The following is a 19,661-nucleotide window of genomic DNA, read 5'->3' as shown; positions in this document are numbered from 1 at the left end:
TCTGGTAGATTAGAAAAGCATTTCATAAGTGATTAAAATTATATATTTTTATAGACGATTTAATGGCAACTGGATTCTTTTTTGTAATTGTATTCATGTAGCGCTTTACTAAATTAGTGAAAGAATGGCACAAATAAAAAAAAAGTTATCAATATTTCCCTCCTTGGTGCTCACCCCCTGTTGATCCCGGAGTCTCAAACCTGGATCCACGCGGACATGAGCAGGTATTAGTAATAGATGAAGCACACAGGAGCCTTTGGTTGAGTTAAATAAACTTCTGCTGTATTAAGACATCAGAGCAGGTATATACATATAGTAATGTTTCAGGACTATCCAGTCCTTTCTTCAGACCATACCTAACCTAACCTTAGGTGCACGGTCTGAAGAAAGATCTAAAAAATGGAATTATTTAATTTATAATACTCGGTATTTTTTGGTCTCTTGGAACTCCCGAGCAATGCCGTGTACTTTCAGCTAGTAGATGTAGATATGGTGCAGAGGAGTGTAGAGTTAAAGGGAAGGAGGAGAATTGTGTAGTTTATACAGAAATTCATAGGAAGCCAGCAGAGGTATTTCAGGAGGTTAGAAGAACAGGTGACGATCCAGGCAATTATATATATTTGTTCTTCAGTCAACGTGCATTTTAGTCGTTTAATTGGTCATAGCGAATTGAAGCTACGCTAAAAACCTTTTTACTGAACCAACATGACCATTTTTCTTCAGTTAGTGTAAAGCGCTTTTAAAACCTCACATCTCTTTTAAATGAGTATCGTCATGCGTACTGTATACTTGAAGAGGCATGTGACGTTTGAAAGCTCTGAACACTACAATTTATTTGATAAAGAACTGAAATTTTGGTTATTTAAAATGTGTCTTTCGAGTTTAAGCAAGTTTTTGTTTGAAGAAATCTGTTTAAAAAAGAGATCCCATCAACACAAAAAAGAGATCACATCAGCACAAAAAAGAGATCACATCAGCACATGCCAAGTCATACTTTTTGCTTTTATATGTCACATTGACCTTCTTTGAGAAAAACAATCGATTGCCAATTTTGTTCCTGCAATGTAACTGTTGCTGTTTATCTGTTGCTCCGTTACCTAACAAAACATCCTCATAAAATATCCGTATATGACGTCTCTGAGAATCGCTGTCTCTGGGGTTTTGTGTGTGTGTTTTCTTTTTCTGATATACCAATAAAACGCTGAAGAATTTACGACCTGCGTATAAAATGAGCGGGTTGTACATTTGTAATGAATACCAGGATTATATGGGGGTGCCATTTCTTCGTCACGAAACATGCCTGCGGTCTGTCGCAATGATAACCACTTTCCATTGTCTGTTCACTTTGTAGGACTTCATCCTGGAACATTACAGTGAAAATGGTTCGGAATATGAGAACGAGTTAGCTGACCTAATGGACCACAGAGAGGTAATAACCCAGCGGTACTATTTAATTGGGTTCATGACACCCACCGTATTCGCTGCTGCGGTTGAAATGAAATATTTTCACAAATGTGATTAAAAAATAATTCTAAGCAATAATATTGCTTTCTCTTATTTATTTTTCCCTCTAATGTCTCTTTTTGTTTTTCTTGCGAATTAGTATATGTTTATACATGCGCGCGCACACATGAACGTACGTGTACTACTCAACGGGGCCCTAAAATAAATATTAGACCCTGTTATTGGTTTAGCCAACCACCATGGTACTTTTGATTGAGATCCTATATTAAACGATGGACAAGGTGATGCTGCTGGTAGCTGGATTGAAGTCTGTGTTTGGGAGTTAGATTTTAAATCATCCGAAGAAAATTGCTTGGTGGAAATCTATTGGGACAAGTTAATCAAAGTTACTTAAGGGTTTGTGACCGTTTAACATTTGCTTATGCCTGTATGAAATAAATGTCTATTTTAACTGGGTCTGCTGGTATTCACTCCAGTTTGCCCCACAGACATGCATGGCGTCTGTTGGGTGGGATAAACGATGGATTGTGAGATTACAGGAGGTGGGAGGACAGTGGATGCTGGAACGAGGGACCCAGGCCAAAAGCCATGTACTCTCTATAAGGGTCTGGTTGTAGAAAGTGAGCTAGTCAAGATGTGTGTCGGGAATCAGGGGTGATCTTTAATATAACGTTTTACTAAACATAATCCTATAAACTAAAGCAGGGGCATCCAACTCCAGTCCGCCCGGGTCACTAACAGGTCATGTTTTCAGGATATCCCTGCTTCAGCACACGTGGCTCAGTCAGAAGGATCCCGTAGATCCCAATAACAAATCACTATGTAACATGTATGTAATCCTTATGATGTTTATAAAAGAAATGTACTACTTTATAATACCATGCAGACCCTCAGCAGTGAAAATGCTAATGACTCGGTAACAAAAATACTTTTACCGATTGGCAAGAAAGTATTATTTCAACTGGTAAAAAGTTCACATTACAGACGCGGGTGTCTGATACATCGCAGGCTTCCCCGAGGGTCAGCAGGGTCAGTAATCTAGCTGACAGGCAGGGCTGGTTTTAGAATTTTTCCACCCATAGGCACTTACCTTTTTGCCGCCCATGCCTTCTCCTCTTGCATCGTCCTGATGTCACGTGACGACGCGCTTCCATGACAACGAGACCCATGTGACCACATTGTCATGGTAACGCGTCACTGTGATGTCGTTGCGTCATTTGTCACCACGACGCTGGTGAAGGAGGAGGGTGATGCTGCAGGAGGAGGTAAGAGACCTTTGCCAGGGGAGAGCGGGGAGCTTCTGTAATGAGTTTAATTGCTGTGGGGAAGAGAGCGGGGCCTCTGTAAGCGCAGCACCGCCCCCTGACATTTTCTGGCCTGGGCATAGCAGGCCTATTTATGTATACGGCTTGCTAACAGGGTCCAAAGACCCAAGTACGAGAATATTCTGCAGAAAATGACATTTTTATGGAAACATTCTGACTTGTCCGAGAGACTCTGAAGCTCTGGCACTGCGTTGAAGCTGAGAACCATGGTCTTCTAATTATTTAAACTCGCTGCAAATGCCAAGCTCATACTTGAAAACGAGAGGGAACTCTCAATGTATTACTTCCTTGTAAACATTTTATAAATAAATAACCAGCTTGACTTCATAATATGAGAAGCCACTTCCTGCACACAGACTGTACTTCGCCTTGTGATGGATATTTGCCTATTCTCCTCATGCCATTGTTAGGAGGTGCAGGTTTAATCAGATAACAATGTGACACCAACCTGTTGTTTTGCTCTGTTACTTTCACATAATTAGGTTTAATAAAGCTTGCTTGCCGTGCGTGGGTGTGTTGTTGTAAGCCGGTGTTATTGTACGGCACTTAGACAGACACTTAGACAACATGAATAACTCAGGAAAATGAATAAAATATGATGTTTATCTTTTACTTAAAGCTCAGTCACACATGGTTGCCTTGTTGACATCTCTCTATGGGGCACATTTATCAAGTGACGGTATGCGCTACCGCACCCGTTCCTGCGTTACCTTCCATTAGCACGAGTGCGTTATCCAGTTCCTGCATTTGATAAATGTGCCCCTATATACGTCTCTGTGTGATTCATGCTTTGTAGTAATATAAATATATACTTATTTTTTTTAATTGAGTTTTCAAGCTGTCCTATGCGTAGTAACCAGGAACCTGCCTACCTGTGGTCCCATATAGCACAAGGTATATTGATGATGTGTGGAAGTATTTGAATTCTTTTTTTTTTTCCCCTTTGTCCCAGGCCTGCAGAACTCCCAGCAGAGATGAAGCTGGCATTGAGCTGCTGGTCAATTATTTCCATCAGCTTGGGTTTCTAGAGAACCGATTCTTCCCATCTAGCAGACACATAGGGGTTTTATTCACATGGTAAGATTTGCGGACATAATATTTATTCCATTATGGCACAGAATTGTACATCGAGTTTACAGGAACAATGGATTTCTGTGCTGGAAAGCTTACATCAGCGCTCTTCAATTGGCGACGGGGAAGGGGCTTGATGTGGCCCATGGATACCCTGCTAGTTTCATACTAGTTGGTTAGGCAGTTTAGCCCCAATTTTCACATTGAATTTGTTTATTCCAGGATTGAGGCAGGGCGTCTCCAGAGCTGCACGTGTTTGATTTGTAGGGGGTGCCGGTATTTCTGCAAGCAGGGAACTTGTGTACCTATCATAATGATGGCGTTTAAATGTCCCACGTCATATGCGTGACCTGGACCTTTAAACTTGCCAGAGATACTGGTGCCCGCTATGGCTGTAAGTATCAGGGGGTCACCGGAGCTGAAATCAATGCGGTTCCGTTCCGGAGGCCCGGTGCTTCAAAACTGTTCCAAAAAAATAATACATTCAAATAAAATTTAAACCTGGATTGCTGCCCAAAAAAATACAGACCTGCACTATAGGGGTTATGTTATCAAGACAATAGTGTGGCAATTCTGCAGTCAGGAACAGAATGCACCAGATGTGTCCAAGAACAAACTCTTGCCGTGATAAACAGGCCCCTTATACCGGCAAATGTTGAAGTGCGTCTCCCGAGGTGAATAATCATACGGAGCCAGACTCTGGCAGATAAGAAAAGCTGTGTGTGCTGCAATTTCTATTTGTCGCTTTCCTGTTCTATGTCTGGCTCGACTGGAAAAGCCACTGATAATATTTAATTTCTCTGGGAAGTATTATTCCACTAATATGGCACAGCACTTTAACTGTATTATACTCTACTGTAGCGGTGGCTGACTCCTGTCCTCAAGGGCCACAAACAGGTCAGGTTTTCAGGATATCCCTGCTTCAGCTCAGGTCATTAACTGAGCTACTAAGTGTGCCACCTGTGCTGAAGCAGGTATATACTTAAAACCTGACCTGTTGGTGGCCCTTGAGGACTGGGGTTGGCCACCCATGGTCTACTATATTTAAAGAAGCAATGAAAAGCCTGCCCCCCTTACCTGGGTGGGAAGAAGGGGGTACTCGCAGCTGAACCGCGTTCATTTTAGTTCTGGGGTCCCCCTGGTTCCCGGGAAAGGGAACACCGGCATTTCCGTGTATATAAATACCCCCCACATCACATAGACCAATAGGAAGCTCCCACGCAAGACGCTGAGGCTTCCTATTGGCCCGTGAGGGAAATTGAAACCGCCCTTTTGTTTCCCGTGGAGGGGATGGTACTGGTGCTACCTTCGGCGTTCAGTATCTAAGAAACCAAGGGTTCCCTGGATCTGAATATAGTGAGTTTCTGCTCTGGGGATCCCCTGCTTCCCACTCCAAAAAAAGGGGTGTCAAAAACATTGAGTAGGGGTGAGTGTACTTTTAAATAGACACGCGCACACGCGTGTACAGTATATCAGTAACATGCAGTGATTTCCTTCCTCTCCCTCTTTTTTTAGGTATGATTCTTTTACCGGCGTCCCCGTTAGTCAGCCGAATATCTCCTTGGAAAAGGCCAGCATTTTATTTAACATCGGCGCCCTGCACACACAGGTCGGCGCCCGCTGTAACCGGCAGACAAAATCCGGCTTGGAGGAAGCCGTTCATTCGTTTGAAAAAGCTGCAGGTATGTGATGTCCCACACATCCGAAAACAATATATTTCTGAATGGTCCGACGCGGCCGGTCGCAGAAACCTCTCCTGGGTATTCCCTACATTGTCAGCGTAGTAACGGGATGCAGAGAACGCAGTAACGGGATGCAGAGAACGCAGTAACGGGACGCAGAGAACGCAGTAACGGGATGCAGAGAACTCATTGCTGATCTTATTTTAATAATGACCTTGTTTCTTTACCCTTTCACAGCAGTTAGTTGTAGCTGCTCAGTTGGGGGAGGGGGTGTAAGTGTTTAAAAAGGGGGGGGTTACATGTGAAGTGAGCATTGATTTAACGGGTGAGTATGATGAGTGAGGGAGGAGGAGTGAGTTTTTACAGTGAGTAAAGACGCTGACTCTGTAAACAACGACACTGAGTTTAAATCAGGGGATCAATTCCTGGTGTCGGCTCCTTGTGACCTTGAGCAAGTCACTTTATCTCCCTGTGCCTCAAGCACCAAAAACATAGATTGTAAGCTCACCTGGGCAGGGACTGCATCTGTAACATTCCTATGTGCTGCGTACTGTAATTGTGACAAAAGCGCTATATGAAATAAAGCTATTGTTATTTTATTATTATTTCCCTTCAACTGCACCTATTTAGCAGGTACACGGCGTGGCGCTTGGGTCCTGTAAGATCAGCTGTACCTGTTAAGTGGGAAGTTGTTTGTGTGGGGTAAGCAGTATAGGTTATGGGAAGTGTCTCCTTTCCGCAGGAGTAGAGAAAATACAGTGGTACCTAATGTATCTGGGACGGGTTAAATGAGTAGCTCAGAGAGAACACACCGAGTTTGAACCTGGTTCAGATCCTGGTGTCGGCTCCTTGTGACCTTGAGCAAGTCACTTTATCTCCCTGTGCCCCAGGCACCAAAAACACACAGATTGTAAGCTCTACGGGGGGGGGGGGGGGGGATCGTGTCTGCAAAAACTCTATGTACAGATCTGTGTACACTGTCAGCTCTATACAAAAAAAACAATTAGAATTATTATCTGGGCAAAATTTTAAAGGGGCTGAGTGTAAATGTGGAGTGTGAGCCACCTTTGCTGAAGCAGGGGGATATCCTTATAACCTGACCTGTTGGTGGCCCTTGAGGACTGGCATTGCCCGCCTCTGCTTTACAGTTTCAGTATAAAGATTTACCACATTGAGTGCGTTCTTTGTATTAGAACGCCCTATGGCCCAGATCCACACAAGGGAGCCAAGCTTTAGCATGCCCATTGGGTGCCACGCCAAGCTTTAGCACGCCCATTGGGTGCCACGCCAAGCTTTAGCACGCCCATTGGGTGCCACGCCAAGCTTTAGCACGCCCATTGGGTGCCACGCCAAGCTTTAGCACGCCCATTGGGTGCCACGCCAAGCTTTAGCATGCCCATTGGGTGCCACGCCAAGCTTTAGCACGCCCATTGGGTGCCACGCCAAGCTTTAGCACGCCCATTGGGTGCCACGCCAAGCTTTAGCACGCCCATTGGGTGCCACGGCATGCTTTAGCTTGGCACGCTTTTGTGGAACTGGTCTTTTGTTCGCTGTGCCGGTGTTTCACAATACCATGTTGTTTCAACCGTGAGGCTAATGATTAACCTGTTCCACTCCTGCATCTTTCTGAGCAGCAGGTCAGTCACGTGGCGGTGACCCAAAAGATTCCAGGTGACGTGGAGCCAGGTGGTTGTTTTTTTGTTTTTGTTTTTTAGCTTCTATAAAAGCCCCAACTCCCGTCTTTTCTTCACAAGTTAGACATGACTAAAAAGTCTCCGTATCGCTGTGTAGCATCTTACCGCCAGCAGTATCGCTTAACCCCTTGAGTGCCTTTGGGGCCACCAATGCATTTCTAGCACTTGGGAGGGGGAGCGGGGGATTAAATAGAGCTTTTGCATTTTATGATGATTAGTTTTCTCCTTTGCCGCAGTTAATTTAGGCAGGAAAAAGTGATATTAAATTTTTCTTTTCTTTTTTTTTTTTAAATGTTTTTATTGCACACAACGCTGGCGTTTTTTTCAGCAGTTTATTAACTTCTGAAATATATTGATGTAAATTAAATGTTTGTAGCGCCTCTGAAATTTCGCTGCCTTTTTGCGTTTTCGAAGAGAGACCTTCGATCACGGCAGCAATTTTGCTTTGCGTCCTGACAAGTCTGTAAAAAAAAAAGTAGTATTTTTTTTTAATGTTCCATGGAATCTGTGCGCCGTTGGGGTCTAAGGCCCTATATAATATGCTGTATAGAGGCGTTAAAAAAAAAGTGTGTGTGTGCTGGGTGATAATAGTGAAAGGCGGGGTGCAGACCTGCCTAAGACATGCAAATGAGCATACAGTTATATTTCCATTTGCTATATGCTTTACTGTGGAGGGTTTTTGCCACTTTTTTTTACTCGCCATAACTTAACTAAGTGTGTATGTATGTGTATATATATGAACAAAAAACAAACAAAAGCGCAAGCTCCATAGCACGTAACTGAGTAAAAAATAAGGTACATTTATTTAAAAAATCAGCAACCCATAAGAATATGCACTTACAGGATTTGAAACAGAACCATTCGTGGGAGAGAAATCTCTATTGTGGTCATCTGCGGTGGTAGGGTGAGTCCCAGGTTTGCAGAGTGGATGTAAACAGCCCAGGTTCACCATGAATTGGCAGCAAGATATAAAGGCATCCAATGCCTGCACGTCCTTTGCTCCCTCATACAATGATTGCTAACACTTGAAATTACCGCCAGCCGGAGCGCAGGGAAGCCAGGGACTCCAAATACACCAACACAAACGTGATGTGTTGTGTATGTATATATATATAATATATATATATTACTGTGAGACAAGCATTAAAAATGTTTGACAAGATGTAACATGTCAGAATGATTTCTGTTCATTGGAATATACTTTGCCAAGTGGTACCGAGGCTGTAGGGGAAAGGAAAGTTATTATGTGAGTAATACAGCAGGAGTTTGAACCTTTTTATTTTTAGCATTACCGTGCGGTAATGGAGTGTCGGCAAAAAAAGGCAAACTGAATTTTTTTTAATGTTTTGGAATTTAACACGTGATATGAACGAGGTGAAAATGACAAATTACAGTAGAACAAATGTATTAAGACACAACTACAGAAAGTCCGCTTTAAGTCCCAGTATTTTCTCTTTATTTAGTTATAAAATATTTTACCAATAATACATTGAGCGTTACGTCTCGAGCATGTCCTGGGCACAGGTTTGGTGCAACCAGTCAGCTGTTGGAGAGCTGTGTAAAGAAGTGTCCTGGAAGTGTCATGTGTACAGTACATCTTTCTTGTGAATAACAGAGCTACGTGCGTTCAGACACAATTTGCTGACTCTTCTTGCTGGGGCTAGAGAAATGTTCAAGGCAAAGGGTGAAAACACTGCACTTCTTCTTAATGTGCTGAGAAGAGATCAGGTCTATTGGAAATAAATGGGACTAGTACCGTCTCTTGCGACCACTCGGCATATTCTATGTGTCTGTGTTGTTTAACCTTGTATTTCATGAGTTTAACCTGCTTAAGGCCTATGCCCACAAAGGGTCGGGTGACCATATTTTGTCCCGGCAAGAACTGGGACAAATGTTGCGCGTGCGCAGTCATGAGCGCCGACTGCGCATGCGTGAATGGCGAGTGGGCCGCAATAAGCGTCTGCTGACTGCTGGTGTGCATGCATGATCAGAGTTGCCGATCACGCATGCACACTTGCGGCCGATCACGCATTCGTGCCCAGTGCAGAGAAAAGCCAGGACAGTGGCCAGTAAAGTCGGGAGCCAAATGGCTAAAAACCGGGACTGACCTGGCTAAACCGGGATGTCTGGTCACCCTAACAAAGGGTCTTCACTCCCATTCTTATGCTAAAGTTTAGCACCCTTTTGTGGATCTGGGCCCAAGCGTCTTAGGCCTTGTAGATAGTGACATCACGCGTGCCTGTACTTGAAGAGATTTGTGGCCTGCATGTTTTCAGAGATGAGGGGCGTGGCAGTGATGTCACGTGAGCGGTTCGCCCTCATTGGCTGAACCGCGCACGTGTCCGGCCATCGCACCGAAAAGTCAAACTTATTTGTCTGCCCAAGTTTCTGCAGCACCATCTCCTATATGTGCACGCGCGCGCACTATGGCTGTGCGCATTGACTGCAAATACTTTGTATTAGACGCTAGCGACATCGCTCGCGCAGTCTCCCCTACTATGGCTGCAGCCTTGGAGGTATACAACGTACTCCATTGTCAATGTCGTTATGTTTTTCAAATGATTTACTAATGTGTTAAGAAAATTTCTATGAATAAGTGTTGATTTAGCTCTTGGAGTACGAGTGTGCAAGAATAAGCGATATTTCTGTCCTCTCATTCCTCCCCCACCCTTTAAATGCTGGTGATTTAAAGAGGTAATGGAAGCTGTCATATGGAAGCTACAGTGATACTTTAGGATACATTTTTTATTGCCATTATTTAAGATGAATCCATATTCAAGTTCACGCTGGAGAGGCCAGCGAGACATCAGTACGCGTTTTCTTTTTGTTTAATGGCCTATGCCCCTGCCGAATCCTCCAGCAATACGTGTCTTCCATCCTCGCCAGCCCTGACGTAATTAAATGTAGGACAAGGAGTATTACTCTGCACAGCGAGTCCAAGTCACACCAAAATAATTTGCAGCGTAATTTTTGGACAAGGTTGAAAAACGCTGGGAGAATTGTCCAAATATGGAAACAATCGAGGTCCAATCCAAGAAGTTTTGTACAAGGAAAATATACGCAGATCAAGATGTTCACGTGTTCGTTTTTGCTAAGGTGGACGGTCTCCGATACGTTTTGTGCAAAGGACTTTAAACCCGGCCAAAAACCCTCTTTTTTTTTTTTTTCCCCTATTACAGGAGTTCTCAACTATCTGAAGGAAACTTTCACCCACACGCCAAGTTATGACTTGAGTCCGGCTATGCTGGGAGCTCTTATCAAGCTGCTGCTGGCTGAGGCTCAGGAATGCTTCTTTGAGAAAATCCTCTTGCCGGGGATACAGAATGAATTCTTCACGCTGGTGAAAGTGGCGCAGGAAACGGCAAAGGTGCGGTCTCTTATTCTGTATTATTTATTAGGTTGTGGACTTCACTATGAAAATAAATTGCTGGTACCCGCGGGAATAAATAAATGTAGACGGTTCATGTTCAATATTTTATGACATTAGAAAATAGATGTTAAGTGTTGTGGCAAGTACCTCTCCAGCTATGTGTGCGTGCATGTATGAATGTGTTTTTATGTCTTCTCATATCAAGTCTTTTGTAATGTTCTAGTCGTGTACAATAATTGAATGGGAAAAAAATAAATATATACATATTTTGCAAACTAGATCTTGCATATTTACCATGGAAACCAATCTTAATTTTTTTTAAACATTCTTTGCAAACCTGTAACTGTTGACATTTGTTTACATTTTGCATAAATATCTTATTAGGACCATGCATTTATTTACCACCTTCTGTAGGTCAGCGAGGTTTACATGCAGGTCTTCAATGCAATGAGCCAGGCACCCATCAAAGAGAATGTCCCTTACACCTGGTCTATTATGGTTCAAGTGAAAGCTGAACATTACAAAGCCCTTGCTCATTACTTCGTGGCAATCCTACTGATCGATCACCAATGTAAGTATTGACTTTTAATGAAGCCCACTGTGAGGTCTCTTGGTTTTCATAATGTTCTCGCTTTTCATAATCCCTTAACTCAGGGGTTCTCAACTCTAGTCCTCAAGACCCCATCTCCCCCCCCCCCCCCCCCAGGGATATCCCAGCTTCAGCACAGGTCTTTGACCGAGCCACTGATTTGAGCCACCTGTCAACCAGCCATATCGTCAACCTGACCTGTTTTGGGGGGGGGGGGGGGGGTCTTGAGGATGGGAGTTGAGATCCCCTACCTTAACTGCTTCACTTCGAGTGGTCAACAGCTCCTTGCTTTGCAATATGCTGTTGGCGCCCCTGACAGCAGAGCCGTTAATATCCCATTTCTTGTCACTGTGACTGGTGCATTAATATTTAACCATGTACAAAGCCGCATCTTGAGGTCTACTTGTTCTCTCCATTGCTCTCTAAGCTGCACAAGTGTGTGGAAAACAGACTGCTGGCACAGCTGTAGTGGTTTATAATTGAGCTGAAGGAAAACCACATGGGCGCCAACATTCCTATTGTGACCCAGATAGAAAACACAATGATTTTAAGTGGCTCTTAAGTGACGTTTGTTTTGGTATTGATAGTAAGTTGCATTGCCTGCTTTAAAAGACAGCATGATCTCGTTCCCAGTGAGCTTGAGTGATGATGAAGACAAGCAGGAGAAGGCGCTATCCCAGCTCTACGACCACTTGCCAGAAGGACTACCTGCCATGACCATATTAAAGGATAAACAGCAGCGAACAGAACTAGGTAACTTCATTCAGGAGACAAAGCAACATTCATTAGGAAACAGTAAAACAATGAAGTGCTGACAGGTTTTTCTATATCTAATACCAGTGGATTCTGGTTCTCCAAAGATCTATATTTTTATGGAAAACGGAGACCTGGAAAAGTAGAATTTAAACCTCATGAAGAATTACACTGCTGGAGTATGTTAGTGCAGACAGTTGAACATCAAGAACTATGCATCAATTCTTTAATCCTGCATAGGTGTTTCTCGTCACGTTATCACGAAAATGAAGGCCAGAAGTTGAACTTTGATACTGTGTCTGCTATAACAACCCTTCTATAAAACATGCTATTACGCTGTCACGGGAGTTAATGCGGTGTGCTTTTCCTCTTGGAAAATACTCACGGCTGTTACTTTTCACTCCGGAGATAGTTCAGATCCTTGTTTGTTGTATGATTATTTTTTTATAAAATCGCTAGAAAAGGGTCAACCAAAGAAAATGGCATTGCACAGCTTCCACGGGGAAAAAAAAAGGAAAAATTGTATTGTAAACCTCTGTTGTTATTGCATATCATCCCATGATGCATAAGGGTAAAGAGGCCATCCAACCGGCACTTTAAAAAATACATGTAAAAAATGTATATGCAGCCTTTGATTACCTTTATTGAAAACTAATTAGCTGAGCTGCCGATTGACTAGTTCTCCCGTAATGGATGAGCAACAATTCTGCTTCCAGGGTTCACTAAATGGCTGCCTTTCAGTTTCAATATCTTTCAGTCAGTGTAACTCAGAAGCTACAATGTATTCTTATATTACTAAAGGTAACATTATCTATTGTTACAGTTTGCAGCTCAAACTGCTGGGAATATTGGCAACACATTATCACAAACAGGAAAGCGTTGCAAAGATCTTGCACTGCTGGGGAGGTGGGCTAAAGCCTGCTGTAGAAATCAAAGGATGCTCAGTATATTAAAACTCATTAAAAATGGCATTAAGAGTTGAATTAAATAATAATAATAATGTAGTAAGTATTATCTATAATATAGGACTAATTTATTTAAAAATAAAAAAAACACATGTAGGATATTGCATGGATTGCTCCTTTAAGACTTTGTTTGATTACATCCATTGGATTGTTCCATTATGTTAATACATGCTCTTATTTTGCTGTAGGAAAGGCACATTTGGGGAAAGCCATTGGCAGTCACGAAGAAGCCATAAGACTCTCCAATCTGTGCAGGAAGCTGAGGCATGTTGATGTTCTGCAGGAAATCTTGTCTGCTTTCCACAGGCGGTCACTGCTCAAATACTCTCATTATCAGAAAGAAGATGACTTTCTGACTTTGCTGGCAGCCCCTGACATCGTTAGTAAGTGCAGTATGTCTGAATGTTGCGTGTTGCACTGAAGCAGGTGTTCTCAACCGTTTCCTTCTCGCAGGCCAGGGCACAATAAATATCTACTTAGTCTATCAACATATATCCAATGCAATACAGCAGCGGTGGTCAACTCCAGTCCTCAAGGGCCACCAACAGGTCAGGTTTTAGAGATATCCAAGCTTCAGCAGAGGTGACTCGGTTAGACTAAGCCACTGACTGAGCCACCTGTGCTGAAGCAGGGATATCCCTAAAACTTAACCTGTTGGTGGCCCTTGAGGACTGGGATACAGGGTCTGAAAAGCAGCATGTCACAAAACCAGTAGTTGGCGCTTACATTGTATCTGCTGAACATGATCGAAAAGGCCGTAGGCTGCAGTTGAAATCTGAACAGAATTTGTGGTATGTTAGAGACATCCACCACATTATTCCTGGACACGTGGCCGCAGTTTGAGAATCCCTGGTGTAAAGCATTTGGCTGCATTTCTGTTCCCCATGAGCTGTGTTATGGGGCACACTGAGGCCTTTAGTGAGATGGAAGTGTCAGACGAAGGTCTCTAAAAGATGTGGCGGTTTCAGAGCTTCCCCCTTTGTGTTTGAAATCTAGAAGTATGATTTTTAAAATGTCTTGTTTTGTTGTTGTTGCAAGTGATGGTTTCTAAGTGCTCGCATGACAGGACCTTAATGGGAGTTATTAATTGAATTGAACTATTGCAGTTTCATTAATAACCCCCAAAGTAAACAGTGAGCCTCACACTGTGATGTTCAGATGTCTGCACATCCGGCTTGTGGCTTAGTAATGAGAAATGGAGGCTATTGGCCTGCCATTCAGAATTCAAATAGAATTATGATTAAAGATCGCAGCTGCACTCACGAGTCGTTCTTAATATAATATTTATACTGTCATTAAATACATTGAAGCCACAGCTCCCCCAGCAAAGATCTAATCAGCTGTGAAAGTACTACAGCGATGGTAACGTTTTTAATTACATTTAACCCTTTTACTGCCAGAAGATCCTGCAAAGTACTGTGCATTGCAAGCCGCCTGCCTGACAGTGCAAGGGTTAATTATTCTTTTTCTATCCTAATTCGGTTGTTAAATCAAACTTGCATTCATTTTCTCCAGGTAAAACGGAGTATAAGGCAGAAACCGCCCCCACTCAGCTCTCCAAGGTGAAAGCCACCGACACCTTCCACAAGCTGGTATGTATCGCACCAATTGTGTGATTCCTTTGAAGTAAATTGCACAGGATTTTATATTATACGGTTCTAACAATAATGAACTCCCTACATCAGAGGTTCTCAAGACCCCCAAACAGGTCAGGTTTTAAGGGTATCCAAGCTTCAGCATAGTCTTCGACTGAGCCACTGATTGAGCCACCTGTGCTGAAGCAGGGATTTCCTGAAAACCTGACCTGGAGGAGGGTGTTGAGAACCCCCGCATTGTTAGAAGAAGAGAAGAAAGCCCATTGTGCATGCTCCTGCTTCAGATGATCCCATCTAACCTGCTCTCTAGGTCTATAAAGACTGGGATCATGCAATTCAAGGTTGCCGAGCTAAGCTCAGAGTAATTAATTAAACATCCTTTGTGCTTTCAGTCTCTCGGTATTCAGGCTGGTTACTATGACAACGGCTGCTATGGCTTTTAAGGCATTAACGTTTCCCTTTCTCCAGCTTATATATGGGCCTGGCCCTTCCTATTCTTGTAATGCTGGTCAAATAGGTCCTCCTTTTGGAGCGGATACTGGATTAATTAATAAAGACCATGAATGCCGAGTCTTGACCTGTGCTAGTATTCCCCATGGGCATGAAAAATAACATCTGACCAATTGACCATTGGTTAAATGTGCTGACATAATTACATTTACAATGACCTACAGATGGTCTGAACGTTACTGTCGTACAATTGTTTGAAGAAACCAGGGGGATGTTAAATGCCACAAATATATAATATATTTATTTGTACGTCTAAAAATAATCCTGCTGCTTGCAGTGCAGGAATGCGTAATCCTTTTGAACAATCCCAGTATTCCTTCGTGCTCGTCGTAATGCGCAGGTCTTATAGATCATATTTTTGCTCCGATGTTTAGGGTCCACTGTCCGTGTTTTCAGCGAGACAAAGGTGGTCGGCCCCACGGAAGCTCTGTCTGACCGCTGAAGACGGGGATGTGGGATTTCTCTTGAAAGGCGGCTGCCCAGTGCAAGTGACCTCTCTGGATCCGCTTTGTGCTGCAGCAGTAAGTGTGTAGCTTGGCGCCCAGCGTCGTGCTTATTCCTCACCTTTGCTGGGTTGTCATAACTAAACATGTAAACAATATCATTTTGGTGTAGTAATAACCCCCCCCCCCCTGCTCCTGTCCTCTCCAGCAATGTTGTGAAAGAACCAATTACAGTTTAAATTTGGTGTTCACTTTGTCAGCTGTTTTGGAGGTCAGTGGCCCCTCCATCCCAGGGTTTAAACTCGCCCCTCCCCACTTTCCAAGTAAGCAGGTTTTCTTTTCGTGCAGCTGGTTGGGACAGGTCCAATGCTAGGAACATTCTTCCTCTAATTATAGAGGTAAATAAGAATTTTAATCAGCTAGTGTTAGGACCTGTGAATTGGTCATGCCTTGATGTGGCTCGCATACTTATACGCTTTGGCCAAAGGGTTTAACTAAATGACCCTTTTTCAAGATATATATATATATATATATATATATATATGTAGGTATTTGACTGTGTATTTTTGTCATATTGGATGTAACTCTGGGCTTCTCTGGTTTTTGTTACAGTTTAAATTTGGTGTTCACTGTTTTGCAGAAAGCTACAAACAAATAGTAGTTTGACTAATATTTGAAGAACATTTTTTTATGGTTCTGAAAGCATATTAGTAAAGGTTGCAAACTAATACCTGAAAGAGCCAAACTGTTTATAAAGTTGACAAATTAGTAGTAATTATGATTAAAAATGGACACTAAAAGAAATACAGTCATAAAGCAGTAGTTTCAACCACCTAACAATCCCCTGGACCCCCAGACATGAACCACGTTTATTTCTGCTCCTGTGATCCCTGCCTTCTGAGATCTTACCGGGGAAGGTAGCGCTTGTACTTCCTGGTATTTAAATCCCATGTCACACTGGCCAATAGGCAGTGGATGACATCACAGCTTTGCGTTGGACCGCGTGATAACGCAGGATATTTAAAGTTCTTTTTAAGGGATGTTCACTTACCAGGGCAGGTAGCATGCTGACTGCCCTGAAGACTATGGCGTACTAGCTGTCCTGGTGAGGTTCTCTGGTATGGGGAGGGGGTGGGGGGGTGAGTGGAAAATTGTGCACGTGGGCTCCGGGGATGCCCTGCTTCCCATCCGTGTGAAAATTGGGGGTTGCTGCTTTAAGGTCTGCAATTGTCAGATCTTCAAAAATTGCTTTAGCTCAGCTTCATTGCTCCAACATGAAAAAGATGTAGGTCAGGGGTGGCCAACTCCAGTCTTTAAGGGCCACCAACAGGTCCGGTTTTAAGGATATCCCTGCTTCAGCATAGGTGCTCGGTCTTTGAACTTTTTGAAGCTTGAATTCAGCATTCGTCATTGTAAAAAAAAAAAAAAAAAAAAGTGTTTCACAAATGTGTTTACTTTTTGTGTTGCAACTCCACCAAGGATTGCTGTGCTCTCCAGTAACTTGCATTCATTAAGTGACAAATATTGGGAAACCAATCAAATCTAAGATTAAAAAAGTCGCTTTCAAAGTCGGCGAAGAATGTGATTGCAATAAGAGGCAAATGTAAAAGTAGCTAGTGTTTGTGTTATTATAAAATCTCAAAAAAAAACCCGGCACACTAAATGAGCCTTGAAGACGGCTTCATTAGGAAGCCAACATTTTTAATTGGTAAAAACACATGTATTATACAATTTGGTGTACCGGCTTTTTTTTACCTTTCTACATAGTACTGTTTAGTAGGTTAGCAGTAGCACCCGCTCCAAGCTATAGAATTATTACTGTTATTGTGTGCCCCGACTCCTGAGCGGAGGAAGACCATTGCTTTAAAATGCAAAGCAATGCATTTCCATCCTGTGCAGCACCCAAAGTGTTGAATTCCTGTTTAAGAAAACATTCGCCGTGTTTACAGCACAGTGCATGTCTGCGTCTGCACTCTAACGCCTAATGTGTTGATCTGCAGAAGGAGGGACTGAAAGAAGGAGATTACATTGTTGCTGTGGAAGGTACTGACTGTAAATGGCTGAGCGTGAACGAAGTCACGAATATGTTCAAAGACATCGGTGAGAAGTGCGTGGAGATTCAGGTGATCAGTCTACAAGATCAGACGTCTAGTATGGTAAGTGGACTTACTTCCATGTTAAACAGTTGGCATTGCTGCAAAAGGGCATTTGAAGGCGCAGTACTCCCATTTTCTGTTTACGTGGATGGGAAGCTGGTTCCTGAGATACATACCTGTAAAGCTAGTGCTGGTACCGTCCTGTCCGGAGGTAACAAATTGCAGTTGAAATCGCTGTTATGTGGATCAATTGGAAGGCACAATGTAATCCATCACGGCTTGCTATGAATAGGGAGATTTAAATGTGGTAGTACTGTCGGGTACCCCCTGTTTCCCACCCATTTTAGAGGCAATCCAAGTGCTTTAAAAAAAAAAAAAACACGTTTTTTTACATGGGATTGAAGCCGCTGGTCTCCGGATCTGGATGCCAACAATTTCAGCTGCGGGGACCTCCTGCTTCTGGAGATACTTACCTCTGTAGGGGGTGCCGGTAGCTGCTCTGTTTGGCTACCAGGGTTCATATTATGGCGGAGTTTCAAATCTTCGCGCTCTGCAGGCCAGTAGGAAGCCGTGATGTCATCAGGTTCAGCTTCCTATTGGCCCACGTGACACGGGAGCTTTAAACCCAATCTAGCTCATCCGGAGTGGCTACCGGAACCCTTTACGGAGGTCTACATCCGGAAGCAGGAGGTCCCCGGAGCTGAAATGAATGGGGTTCAGTTCTGGAGACCCCCAGATTCAATCCTTTGGTTAAAAAAAAAAAAGCGCTTGGATTGCTCCTTTAGAAAATGAAATGGTAGTGGTGACGGGTGAAATATACCTTTTAATGTATGGATTAAAGCAGGGGTGCGTAATCTCCCCCTGCTCACACCACCTCCCCTTACCTTGGCTCTGGTGTCAAATAACGAGTGACGCCGCGTCGCTGGAAACCAAGGAAAGTGAGTGGCAGAGGCCTAACGTGGTCCCCCGGCATTTAATTTAAATGCATTGGGGAAGACCGCGGGACCTCGGTAACCGCTGCGCCCCCCCCCCCCAGTTACCGCTGCGCCACCCCAGTTTGTGCACCGCTGGATTAAAGTATTTCAGAGTTTGCAATCCCAGCATAAAAAAAATATAACCAAAGAAAAAGCAATTTGCCCGTTTCCATCCGTGCAACCTGTTCTGAGTTTATATCGGGTGCGATTTCTGTGTAATATTTCAGTCATGTACAGAATTCTCTGTGGTCTTTACTCCTCTTCACTTGCACATCATCTTACTGTAAGTCATAACTACATCACTAGAGCACGAAACGGCAATGGTCAACTGATGAGGTATATGAGATAATCAACTTAGTCACCCAATTTTCGAAGGTCAGGGAACCAACTTCATGGGTAAAGCCAGTGCCCGACAACCAACAAAGTGATTATTTTATTACAAAACTAGCTGAGAGAGCTGGCGTTGCCCGTGAGTTAAATTTCCCGCTAGGAAAGGTGGGGGGGTGGGGGGGGGGGAGAGAGAGGGGTAGTTGGCAGATTACAAACAAAGACTTATGATCAACTCCTTTGATTCCATGGGGACTGCAATGCATTTCAGAGCTGTCCCCTCGAGGGCAAAAAGGTCACAGAAGATCTGTCACTGCAAACCCGTCCCAGTCCCTCCAACAGCGGACACATACAAATAGGTCCACTTTTGGTGCCGCAATGTGGGATATAGGAGCTTGCAAGGGAGAACCTTTTTACGAAGGTTCCATAACACATACAATAAATTGCATGTAAACATCATTTGTCACGTCTATTTCTGGAGTTATTGGTATGTACTGATATGTACATAAAATAGAAATGGTAAAATTCCTTATAGTATAATGTAGTAACAGAGGAGGGAGAGGGAGTATGTGGTATGACACCGTTTATTGGACCAACAAGTAGTTGATATGTTTTAAGGACCTTGAGAGGTTGGAAAACTTTTAACAGATCAACTACTTGTTGGTCCAATAAAAGGTATCATTGCTCCCGCTCCCTTCTCTGTTACTACATGGAAGAAAGAATCAGCCCGGCTCCCCACACATCTTTACTTTACAATACACTGATCATTTATCAGATCAGGAATTAATCTGCTGGAGGTTGAG

The 19,661-nt window shown here is 43.2% G+C and overlaps 1 protein-coding gene across 3 annotated transcripts in view; it reads left to right on the top strand.

The window, feature by feature from the left end:
- The window catches only part of RHPN2 (rhophilin Rho GTPase binding protein 2), a 59,582-nt gene that overhangs the window by 37,257 nt on the left and 2,664 nt on the right, over window positions 1–19,661 (top strand). For all 3 annotated transcript variants that reach the window (XM_075576358.1, XM_075576356.1, XM_075576357.1), the window contains 10 exons: window positions 1,352–1,429; window positions 3,742–3,866; window positions 5,376–5,542; window positions 10,416–10,603; window positions 11,021–11,177; window positions 11,829–11,948; window positions 13,102–13,296; window positions 14,429–14,505; window positions 15,393–15,539; window positions 17,462–17,617. In XM_075576358.1, coding sequence (XP_075432473.1) covers window positions 1,352–1,429; window positions 3,742–3,866; window positions 5,376–5,542; window positions 10,416–10,603; window positions 11,021–11,177; window positions 11,829–11,948; window positions 13,102–13,296; window positions 14,429–14,505; window positions 15,393–15,539; window positions 17,462–17,617 — 1,410 coding nt within the window. The remainder of the gene's footprint in view (window positions 1–1,351; window positions 1,430–3,741; window positions 3,867–5,375; window positions 5,543–10,415; window positions 10,604–11,020; window positions 11,178–11,828; window positions 11,949–13,101; window positions 13,297–14,428; window positions 14,506–15,392; window positions 15,540–17,461; window positions 17,618–19,661) is intronic.

The sequence above is a fragment of the Ascaphus truei genome, chromosome 19 (assembly GCF_040206685.1).
Source record: "Ascaphus truei isolate aAscTru1 chromosome 19, aAscTru1.hap1, whole genome shotgun sequence".
Classification (NCBI taxonomy): Eukaryota; Metazoa; Chordata; class Amphibia; order Anura; family Ascaphidae; genus Ascaphus; species Ascaphus truei.
This window is presented reverse-complemented; position numbering and strand designations above follow the sequence as displayed.